Below are 12,315 nucleotides of genomic sequence, written 5' to 3'. Positions count from 1 at the left end.
GGTGGACAAGTTGTGATCTGCACATTCACCACACTATGAGATAATAATGGAATGTTAAGAGACTAAGTTGTTTTCGAGGTTAATTCATGCAAAACAGCTGATGCGTGTACCCTTTAAGTTTTGCTGTGTTTCTTAAATATATAAAGTTTTTGTACATATACAGTCCCTAGTAATACATGTTTGAGGATTTTTGTGTGTTTAATGTTTTTATGTTATCTGGATTTAAGCACCTGAGGAGGACTTGGCTCGGTGGTGCTTGCTGCGAACCTCCTGGTTCAGTTTGGAAGGAGGGACCAGGTGGTTGGAGGCCACGTTTGGCGGCAGGGGACCGTCCCGCCTCAGGCTCAGGTGCAGGGTTTGTTCCGCGAACAATGTCTGAATGAGTGCCAGGTCCAGACCGGACACACAACGATTGTTCAGCACCAGGATCTCGTCACCTGGGCGCAAACCTGGCAACACAACCCACACACAGTTCAGTAAAGAGGTCGCACATATCATGTTGTTACTGCCGATTTAAGTGTTCACTGTCAAGCGAGCACCTTCGTTGAAGGCCAGTCCGTCAGGAAGCACCTCACTGACAAAGATGCTGCTGTTCTTTTGGCTGTCTATGTGTCCTGTTACTGCAAAACCTGCGCGGAGGAAGAGAAGCAAAGATGCAGGGACAGAGAGAGACAAATTAGCCTGACAGAATGAGAACATGAAGCATTGTGAGGTATATAGAAAATATACAGCTAAATTAATCCACATCTGAGGCCCCACTCACCAAAGTCCCCAGTGGAGCTGGGCCTGCTCATGTGCAGTGTAAACACATTAACCGGCGAAACCTCCAACTGATCATTGACCTGCACGGTGATATCAAACAAATCAATACCCATTAAACAAGGTTCAGATAATGAAGAGTAAGCAGAGTGTATCCATGTGTGAGCCTCACCACGTCGCGGACAAGCTCTCCATGTGCCACGTATCGAACCTCCACGTCCTGACCCGCTCGCCTGTGCAGTCGAAGGCAGTGCAGGCCCGGGTCCAGCTGTTTCACCTGTTCACACAAGAGCCCTTGATGTTCAGCAGACTGCATGTACAGAATCATCCCACATATTTCATGCACCGATGCTTAGTATGACAGCTGCTGCGTGGCGAAAGCATGAATTATTCAGTGACTTTACACTTAGTGATGAGAAATTTGCAGTAAACAAAAAAAAAAAAAAAGTTTTGCCCAAGGGACTACATGCATGCATGGTGTGTGTCTCTGTGTGTGTCCATCTATTTGCAGTCATCCTTAGAGGACTGTCTGGAGTCAGATGCTGCATGAATAGGTGTGGTATTTTAAGCCCTTGGGAGAATAACAAAACAAGAGCTCCCTGTCCAGCTGCTTAAAAAACCTTTTTTTTTCCCATTAACAATAGCACACCTGGTGTAGGTGCACACTCTTAGAACATTAACTTTGTATTCACATGTAATCTGATTGCACATGACAGGAAAATATGCGCTTTCACCATCAAGTGTGACGGGCGGGGTTCTGTTAAAAACATAAAATTACACTTGGCAACTGAATCTAAATGACATCACTGCTGCCTTTGTTTGGCGTTTTGTTCTGTAGCTGTCAGGAATATTGTTCTCTCTTTCCGGTGACATGTCATCATGTCTCTGAAACTGGCGTGCCAAACCAACCTTGCAGGCTGCAGAGAGAAGGTCGGCCGCTGTCTGGTCCCTTCTGATGGGGAGTTGGACTGTCAGGCCGTCTGGCATGTGGACACACGTCAGCACGTCCGTGGCACAGCTGATGCTGTCCCACACACCGCCCTCAGGGGGCGACATGGAGTAGATGCTGGTCAGCACATCCAGCCTCTGTGGGAGAAGGGAAGAGGGGGGAAGAGGGGGGTAGAGAGGGGAAAGACAATATTTAAAAAAAAAAGTGTGAGCAGCATTCGATGGAGGAGACAGTAAACAGAAAAAAGAGGAGGAGAGGGAGGTAAAAGGAGAGAGAGGGAGAGACTCGTGAATGGAGAGAAAAAGAGGCAGAGTTTGAGTAGCAGCACACAAATCAATAGAGTTCCATTAGTTTAAATGCTTGGCAGTGGATCAAGCAGCGGAGCAAAGATGTCATACAATTAGCCTTTCAGAAATTCATTTGACAACACAGACGGCAGTTGCTGCACATAATAGTCACCGTAATGACCGTGTACACAAGAGGCCTGGCAAAGGTCTAGACGTCCAGATGATATCTGTGCACTTCTCCGAGACTTATTTGGTTTGAAAAGCCGCAAACACACTTGACTTCAGTGATGTATCGGGACAATTTATTTCAAAATCAGTCAAACTTTCAGAGGGTAATTACTCGCTGGTGGCACTAACAGTGAGGTTTGAGTCGGGTATTAAGGCTGAGGGGGGGTTAGACCACCGCTCCGCCTCACAGGCAGTCATTTGGGGGTTTTGGTTGCGACTCTGTGTCTCTGGAAGGGAAAGCACAACTGCTGCGTTTTGGGGCTGTGGGAGACGCCACAGTGCAGCCTAAGGCCACAATTATCAAGAGCCTAGATCTTGAAGGAAGGTTCAGTCACACCAAATATACTGAAACTCCTGTGTTGAAAAAGCCAGCCATCTCTCACATCTGACAAAAAAAATATGTAGACTCAAGGACCAAAGAGGAATAACTGACTTAGAGAATATGTCTGGGTATATAACAATGTTTTAAATGCATTATGGGATCATGAAAATAGAGAGTGCAGTGTATGTGAGGTTTTCTGTCTGATGTGCTTGTGTGTGAGCTTTTCTGTCTGTTTCAGAGGCAGGATGCTTGCTCTTGATGAATCACCTCAAGAGGAAAAAGACCTTTTTTTCCTGCCAGACAAAAAAGCCTAAAGGGACAAGCTAAGGTCTCTGATTCACAGCATCACTTAGCGTCACACATACACACAAGTAGCTGTGTAGCTAAGAAAAACAGAGGCACACAGACAAACATTCGCCTCATTTTCCACCTTAAAAGTCCCCTTGATGAGTCTACTTTAGGAATCAGTGGAATAAACGCCACCAATGTTCTTACCGAGATGTTTCCCGAACCTGTTGGTGATGTAAGAACACAAGGTGCCTCTTCAACACCGACCTTTTTCAGGAACATGAGGTCATCCTTACAAACTGAGGATGAAAAATAAAGCATCAAGGCAACTGGTTGCATAACCGCCATGTTTGCGTCCCAGGAATATGGTGTGACCGGAAAACAAAGATTTGGTTGCCTGCACTGACCTGGGCCGGCGGCTGACTAACACTATACACTCATTCATTGGTCAGAGAGGGTTGTAACAGGGCTGACGGTTGCCTGGTCAACGTTCCATGAACCGCTGCCAGGCACGCGCTGGTCTTCAACAAGTGCTCTGTGTGGCCAGCGTCTATTCTATTTACGTTTGCATCCAGCCAAATAATTTGATCCAATACTTCAGTTTTTCCCTCTCAAGTGTGGAAATTATTTCCAAGCAAGTCAACCTCCACCCTGGAGCTTCTAAAGATGGAATGTGGAGCTGCGGACGGTTTTGGTGGCCGCTGCACAAATACACCCTTTCTGTTCCACTTAGCAACTGGGTAACACAAATATTACAGCGCTGCCTTGAATAGATACGATGACCATGAAGAGGAAGCAGAGGAGTAAATGTATCAAATTTCCTTCTATTAAATCTATTTAAGGAAAATGACTGTTCATTTCCTGAAGCTCTACCCAATATTCCTCTTTCATCTGCTGGGACACACTTGTCTGCACAATCACACACACACACAAGGTGAGGAGACAATAATGGCCAACCAGACTGGCACTGTACGAGTGCCTGCTCCACAGCAATGGCTTCAAAGTCAAAGAGGAGGTGTGTGTATCCGTGGGTAGCGGAGGGTGGTGACACGGAAAACGGGATCAGGAGGAGAGCGATGGTGTGGAGATCACAAGCCAATAAAACATAACCACAGAGCTGCTCTGGCCTTTCCTCAACAGAAGCAGGAATCTGCATACATTTAAAATGTGTGAATTGCTGTGAACACGCAGCATTAAGTTAGAGAAATCCCTGTAACACAGCAAGTTAAGATATCTTTAAGCCCTCAAAACATATTCATTCTCGCCCATGCAGACCTAGAGTGGGCGAATGGAGGATGCAAAGAAAAAAGCTAAACCGTTTAGTATGACCTGTGTAACCTCCACGGAAGTCAAGGCAGCTGATATGGTGACATCCTATATAGATATTTATCTCTCTGCTTTGTGCAACACTCACAACCTACAGCTCGACAGCGTTAGCACATCTCCAGCCTGTTGAAAAAGGTGATTGGTTCAAATGGCGTGGGCTGCACAGGGACCACATATAAGAACCCACAAGGACAGTCGCACGCTATACAAGTGCGCACAAGGCCAGTGCAGCCACAACAAAGCTCGGGCGCACACACTCACACAAAACGTGTTCTGCCACTCGACTTCACCCCGGAGGATTAGTGGGAGATGGTTGCTTATTAGAGTAATTTGAGGGATCTGTGATTCAAGTAGTACAGCAGGAACAAAGTCATCAAGACAGAAATGAAGAACCGTCTGTGCAGACAAAAATCAATACAACCGAGCTAACCTCCTTCTCTCTTTTTTTTCTTGCTTCCCACCCTGAAGAGTCTTAATCTCCACTAAATCAAAATGGATCCCTGTGATGGGCTGTTTTCCACATTCACATCCAAAGCAAGGAGAGATCCAAGCATTCAGCTGAGGGGAAGTCATTACATTAAAAGCAAAAATGAAAGCTCCGACCCAATGAAGGCCATTATTGTTTCCCAAACCACTTCCTGTTCTGAGTCCATTTCTAAACCCTTAATGAGGGCAGTTTTAACACTTGCCACATTCACCACAGGCTCACACCATGAATCATTGCATCCTGTGGAACAGCCATCTTCATACAACCCATCCTGCTCTGTCTAAAAGTGTCCATTATTCTCATTTGTCAACACACATTCACATCTGTTCCACAAGGAAGGCTTTGATGAGATTGTATTTGAAAGACAAAATGTATTTATAAAACATTATGTAATAGATAACTGTAAAGAAATTCATATATTCGAGCTGCTTCTCATATATTTTCAAGCTTCCTCTTCACATGGAGAACAGAACTCAGGCTCAGCGACGGAGCAGCTCCATTTGAAGCTATTTCAGTTTCCATTTCAAAAGACATGCTCGCAATATTGGTTTGTCAACAAAATGGTTCTCTAATAAAGGATCATTTTGACACTTGAGGAAATATTCTGATCTGCTTCCTAGCTGAGAGTTAATTGAGAAAAAATCAACACAACTGTCAAATATGTCAGGTTAAATATGAAGGTTTACCCAGTAGGTGGTTGGCTTATCTTAGCATAAAGTGAAACTGTGGGAAAAGCTGGCCTGGCTCTGCTCAGTGGTAACAGGTCCATACAAAAAGCAACAAAGTGTTCATGGCCTTCATGAGGGGTTATGTAGCCTACTGGGCTGTAGGACAATGGGCACACTGACTCAACTCAACATTTGTACAGTTTAAAAGAACAAAATGTATCATGTCAGCCAGACCCTGAACTTTTGTGGTGCTGATAGGTGAATTGTGTCCAGGCTGAGTTCCTCTTTCATTCTTATGCTAAGTTAACCACATGCTAGCTTTGGCCTTGAATTTAACAGACACAGAGACTGATCTTCAACCTTAACTCTCGTCAAGATAAAGAATTTTCCAAAATGTGAAACTGTTTCTTGGGGGGATAACCGCAGTTTATTAAAAAAAGAAATCTGGGCAATTTTCCTGAAATCTATGAGACTCAATTTCTAATAAAGCAAAATGATCCCTCAGAGGGAAGTCTCATTAAGCACATCCAAAGTGTCCAGCTACTAATGTAGAAAATGATAAAGGCTGAACTAGGAGACAAAGAGACATGGACAATTGAGGACAGCAAAGGTTGGAGCTGAAGTTACAGGACAATTTCCTGCTTCCTTGATGGAGACATGTAACCACCAATTAACCTGTGAATGAGGCCGCCCCTGTGTCTAACTCCTCAGATAGCCAGAATTCACACTCATCAATCATTCAACACTTTGACCATACACTTACACTTTCAACAACCAACACTTGAATCCAACACCCTCCATTAAGTCATTCATGGTGTGAATCGGACCCCTGTCCACAGCCGAGTATTACATGGTTCTACTGCTGTAAAAATCTCTTAGACAGATATGCTGTCTGTTTATATTGCAGACACCTGCAGATCAACATGAAAGGAGACTCTGCTTTGATCCCAGACGAGTAATTTACACACATACACACTGGCAGAGACACACACAACTTGTGTTAAAAATATCTTTACACGACAGACTATCAAAGCCGTGACAGACAGCAGAGGTCAAAGCAACAGCAGACTTGTTTCTGCCACAGCTACTTCACGCTGAAACTGATAATTCAGCACATAAAACAGTACCGCAGGATGGGTATGACAGATGGCGCTGGAATTTTTAAAAGATATATCAAAAGACCCTCAAAACCGTAATGGACGGGCAAAGTTTCCGAACAATGTGACTCACCTCGGTGCTCATGGGGGGCAGGGCGTACGTTTGACCTCCAGCGTCGCCGTCAAAGATCTGAAATCAAGAAACAAGACAGTCAGAGCCACAGACAGAGGGGCACCACACCGATTGACTCATGAGCGATTAAGTGCCACTACACGATAGTAGACACATACAGTGCTATTATGTAGTTAATTAAAAACTACGCATGGCGAGTGCAGCACTTTGAGACCGCTTACAGACGGATTTTTGGCCTTTGAAGGTGCAATGGTGGAAATATGGCCTGTGTGCTGGTGGATGGGGAGAGGAGGGGTTCTGAGTAACAGGGAGATGAAAGGGGGTAAACAGTCCAGTTACAGATGAGAAGAGGATGATCTCTCTCCCCCTCTCCATCTCCACATTCACTCTTCAGTGTCAAAATCTTTCACTTCTTGATCCATCCCCCCCACCACCACCACCACCACCACCGTCTCCTCTCCAGCTCCTCTCCCTGACGTGTGATTGTAAGGCGTGCTGTGTCTGGCTAAGCCTCAGAGCTGGAGGTGACTCCGCAGCCTCAGAGGGCTTTAACAACTCTATAATACAGCAGTGACACACAGCTATCCGTTATGTGGGGGTGTAACCCAGGTCCTCGCTCAAACCGGCTGCAGTTATCAGCTTTTGCTGAGACACTTTGTCACTGGGCAAGAGAGACATGATGGGTGGCATAGCTGCTGACAGAAATGGGGCATTTTGTTCTCAGTGATACAATCTCACAGGTGTTTGTGTTTTGCTGTGAAATGAACTGAACTGAAGCTGAATTTCCTGCAAAAAAAAAAAATCCCTTCCACACATTTAGACATCAGGGTAGTCTCTTTCCTCCAAAAACAATCCCAAGAAAATTCCTTTACAATTAGAAAAACTCCAGCTCCTGTTATGGTAGTAAGAGCCCTCATCTGACCTCTGATCAGCAGACTACAGTCGCTCTCCCTCCACAACACAAGTACATTTACAAAGTGTCTGTAAACAATGCCGCTACGCCGTAAACTGACTAATTTTAGAAAGCTTTACCAACTCTCCTACAAATCCTCAGACCTTCCTGGCCTACTTCCCACAGCCGACTGCCGGCCAACTCCTTACTGTATACATAGAACTGCTAAGACGGATGAGAGATGGGAAAACGAGAGGGAAGGAGACGGGTGGGGGAAGAGCATGACTTTGGAGAAAGGTTGTCAAGCGCAGCGTCGCAGTGGTAAATGGGATTTAGGCTTAGTCAACACAGATGAGTCAGTATGGAAACTGTGGGAGAAAGACCGCCGGGTAACGCTGTGATGTTTATGCTCTGTGGACCAGGCTGTAAGGGGCAAAAAAAAAGGGGAAGACAAATGGTAAAAGAAATCTGGGGAAGAGAGTGAGATGAAACTAAAGGTTTAAGAGATTAAATAAGCAGGGAAGAGGAAGAACTGAAAGATAGTGGGTTTGAGCTGGAGGTAGGGGGATAAACGGAGAGCAAAAGGGAGGGAAAGCAAGACGATATCTTGACAATCTTGCAGAAAAGCACAGTCTGACAACCTGAGAAGTGAACAACAGATTAAGCGCATGAAGGAGAGTTTGGCTCCCGAGACGACCTCGCTGTCCAAATCCTTCTCCGGGCAAACACATGTCTCATCAGAAGCACATGAGAGATCAACCAGGGAGCTGATGATGTCACTTCAAATGACCAGGGTTTAATTTCCCACAGTGCGTAATGGACAACTGAAATTAACACTACAATGAACTCTCCAAAAATGAAAGGCAAACAACACCAAAACAGCAGATGTGCGGGAAAACCCAACACTTTGAAAATCCCTTGAAGCACTAAGAGCCATTAACTGCTCCTTATTAGCCTCTGTGTAAAGAAGAAAACACCAGAAACGCACTAAAAAGAGCTTGTAAGAGAAGGAAAGTAAGCGAAGCTGTTTAATATTTAGCGTCTTTACACCAACCATCTGCCAATGTCTGCGGGGCTGAGGAAAGAGTGGAGAATGCCATCTACCACATATGGCTTTTAATAATTCATGTGTGTGCTGCGGAGCCACCGCGGCCCTCTGCACTGTGAAATGTAACCGGGCCTCATTAGAAGGCCGGCTGGAGTCCCCCCCCCTGTCCCCCCCCTCTCTGAAAAATAATAATAATACACACGCGCACGGAACTAGTCGCTGACAGACGTGTGCAAATGCGTAAACATAAATATAACCGAGCAGGTGGTTGGGGTTGGATGAGCGAGATAAGAGCAAGTCAAACAGGACAGAGAACATTTCGGGAGCAGTCAAGAGACGGGGGCTCACCGACATGAGGAGCATGACTGCGAAGCTGCAAGAGCAAAGAGCCAGACCCCATATTGACACCGCAGCATAAAGAAAAATGAAGGTAGACTGTTGTTAATCAAAACCACACTCTTCCTCCTAGTCTCAACTAATGAACAGAGGTCCATAAAAGACTTGTGCAAATGAGCATTTCCTGTGGCGATTCTTAAAATAGACCACCAGGAGTAGTGTACTCTCCAAGGCCGTACCTTTAGTGGTGGATTTCTGTATCAATAAATAACCAGGCTGCATGAGTCTAATTACAAACCTGAGAGGATTTAGACCCCCCACCCCCCACCCCTCTGCACCTGGGTAAGGAATGTTCCCCTGTGTTTATGTTGATGGGAGGTTTGCACTTAAAGTTACCGGGAAGCAGAGGGGGGAACGTGAGCTTATGTGCTTCTAATTAATAAAATCTCCTTAGGGGGAAAATGTGCTGAAAGCGCTACATGACTGCAACAATCTCTGGCTTTCTTTCATGTCAGCGCAGGCATTGTACAGTACATGCGAGTAAGCAATAAAGGAACATGCTTTCAGGTTGTTTCACTAACAAATATTCACAGTGTGCACTGAGGGTGTAAGTATCAAGACACAGTTTTTCTCAGCAACGCGTCCCAGGAGGCCGCCTGGGCTCAAACTCACGCATGTACAGCAAACGTGTGCACGCATGCTTATGAATTCTACACGCTTGTGTGTGTGTGTGTATGTGTGTATGTGTAGTTCCCCCTGCCGCTGACTGAAGTGGGTGATCCTGCATTAGGAATCCACTAATCCGGACCACCTGAAGAGTTTCATTAGTCTGGGGAATCGGCTGAGATTAGTTAGTGTCACTTCAAGGTCTAAGGTGCTGCTGTCAGGTTCCCAGCGCTGACTAAAATACAAGAACACATAGTTTGTTATGTAATCTGTATTCATCTTATTACCATATCTGTTTTTGACTGAAGTGATCGCTCGTGGGCTCGCTACGAGTCACATTAAAAAATCCCTCTATCTTTCGGTAGTTCAAAAAATGACACAGCCGGAGAGCACAGTAATCTTTGTGACAAGAAAATCGCTGCAAAGTGCACCAACATCTTCAACCTAAATGAAGCGCTGTGTAGTGCACAATTTTATCCTAAGGCAAGAGAGCTGCACTGTGTTTGACTACAAAGAAAAACACCAATAGCACTACATTTTTAATGCAGTGTTTTACATATATGCATAGAAAACTCTGAATAGTTGCTCCTGAAAAAGTTTCAACATATAAAATATGAAGATATTGAATATTTTAACAGTGGCAAGTTTAGAAGTTATGAACACTTTGCCACATCCTTTCCACTGTTTACATATTGAAAGATGATTTTAGTATAGTGAAGTGTTACCTGGGACGCAGACGGCCTCTTGTCCCGGCCTCTCTTTGTGAGGTTGTCGAGGCCTTTGAGTGAGGAGAAAAGACCTCTCTTGCGATGTTTGTAAGTCAGGGACAATGAGCGCCTCCTGAGCGCGGCCTCATCTCTGGAACAGATCTGAACAGATTGCACAATATCAGGACTGGGATCAGTTAGCTCAACAAAAAAAAAGTCTTCTAATCAGACCATCTTAATTAAGTTTATTTTCCTCCAGGAATACACAAAGGGAGCATCAGAGGGGTGCTTCCTGGTTTTGAATGGCGAGGAGATTTTAAAGGTTACTTTTAGACATCAAGTAATTTGAAACTGAGGGATGTCATTTAGAAGAAGAAATGGCACCCAGACAGGACACTTTGTTCTATGATTCTAATTTTGGCACATTTCCCAGTGCCCGTCCTGAAGTTCCTCACCAGTGCATGGAAGGAGGAGACAGAGAAGATCCCCAGGCGTCCCAGGGTGGTTTTGGTGGGGCGGCTGGCGATAGCTAGCAGGCTCTTTGGGTTGGGCAGCTCTCCGCCCTGCAGACTGGCCAGGTAACATCGCATCCTGAAGAGATCCATGTTAAACCTCTCCAGGTTCTGCTCCCACTGCTGGATCTGAAGGAAAAGGAAGAAGATTATTTTTGGTGGGTTGGGTTGAGGTTCTCAGTGTGAATTTGGGTTGTTGTTTTTTTTTGGGTGGTGGATGAGAACAGAGAGTTGAGGGGAGTTAATGGAGCGGGCTGGGAGAGGGGGAGCGTGTGGAGGGAAAAGGGAGAGTCAAAGAGGGAGATCTAGGGTCAGTTGAGTGCTTTCCATCAGGCCGCAATTGCTTGCAGATGTTGGTGGAGGGCATAAATTGGTGGAGGCTTGATAGTGAGGGGTGACTGCATATCTCACAGAGGAATGAGTGCGTGTGCAGTAAATCCAAATGCCCATTTTTTTATGCAAGTCTAGAGAGGATAGCGATGTTGCACAGACCACCCGTTAAACCTCCACACACAAACACACAGTTTACCCCTGCCTTCCTCCTAACCCTGTTAGCAGTATGTAAGCTATGAGAACGTGCCTATTTAGTTGGCTGGAGACTTGTTTTAATGAGAACGTTCAAGTTAAACAACGTTCTGTAACAACTGACTTTAATGGGTCTGGTCTGCACTCTGAGTTCATTTACAATAACACACCCTATGGCGTTGTCCCATTAGGTCTCATTAACATTACGAACAAACTGAGGAGGGATGGGAGGCTCAGGTTTTATGAACCTCTGAGTTAAACAAATTCATCTTGAACAAGGAACTTGCACAGAAATCGCCAAGGGACCATACTGAGCAATGTTATGTGCCAAACCTATGAAAATGCCTGTGTATGTTGCTTTGCAGGTGGCCTCGGTTAACAAGTCTTGAGTCAATGACATTCACCCATTAATAATCCCATTCCAGACTATGAGGCCAGCTGCTTGAATTCCACATGGTGTGGTTAAAAAATGACCTTGCGTTTTGGCATGCCAGTTATTTAAAAAATTGAGAAAATGTTCAAACGCTAGAGTGAAGCATTACCAGCATCCACATCCAACTCAATTTCTAGGAAACCATTTAAAATCTGAAATAGATTAATCACAGCAAAGTCATAAAAGTTTTTGACTGTTCCGTCTCTTGCTTACACAAAAGTCAAACTAACTTTTAAAATAATATGTGACATATGTATATAAATGACATTACAAATGAAAAGTTGAATTCATGAGCAATAAAACACACCATTCCTTAATTGTATATTAGGGGTTTTATCACTACAGCTCTACCAGGTCTGGTTTTATAGTAGCTTTTAGTGACTAGTAGTGGTGAACGTTAGGGAGCTATACATGTATAAGAGCCCTTAATGAGTCAGTTTGCTAACTTGATGAATTTGTCGCTCTACTTGTGCTATTTCTGTGTGTTTAAGCATTTAACATTACCCTGTAATTGTCACTTGTGGCCACAAGCAAGACAAAGTTGCACAGTCTCGTTTAGCTGTGTATGATAATTACCAGCTAATTATCTGCAATTGTTATTGACTGTAGGGAGAACATAGGCAAATGGCCTTGTCTGAAAAGTTACACCAAC

General features: G+C 44.7%; 1 protein-coding gene across 1 annotated transcript in view; it reads right to left on the bottom strand.

Annotated features, from left to right (window-relative positions):
- Positions 1–12,315, bottom strand: part of tiam2a (TIAM Rac1 associated GEF 2a) — a 49,647-nt gene that overhangs the window by 27,343 nt on the left and 9,989 nt on the right. Inside the window, exons 8-15 of the mRNA XM_083998312.1 lie at positions 10,649–10,834; positions 10,212–10,355; positions 6,545–6,601; positions 1,669–1,845; positions 932–1,036; positions 764–842; positions 540–629; positions 231–449 (exon numbers count right to left, since the gene is read on the bottom strand). Of these exons, the coding sequence (XP_083854438.1) occupies positions 231–449; positions 540–629; positions 764–842; positions 932–1,036; positions 1,669–1,845; positions 6,545–6,601; positions 10,212–10,355; positions 10,649–10,834 (1,057 nt within the window). The remainder of the gene's footprint in view (positions 1–230; positions 450–539; positions 630–763; positions 843–931; positions 1,037–1,668; positions 1,846–6,544; positions 6,602–10,211; positions 10,356–10,648; positions 10,835–12,315) is intronic.

The sequence above is a fragment of the Trachurus trachurus genome (assembly GCF_905171665.1).
Source record: "Trachurus trachurus genome assembly, chromosome: 22".
NCBI classification, from domain to species: Eukaryota; Metazoa; Chordata; class Actinopteri; order Carangiformes; family Carangidae; genus Trachurus; species Trachurus trachurus.
The sequence above is the reverse complement of the archived record's forward strand: the minus strand, read 5'-3'. Positions and strand labels throughout refer to the sequence as shown.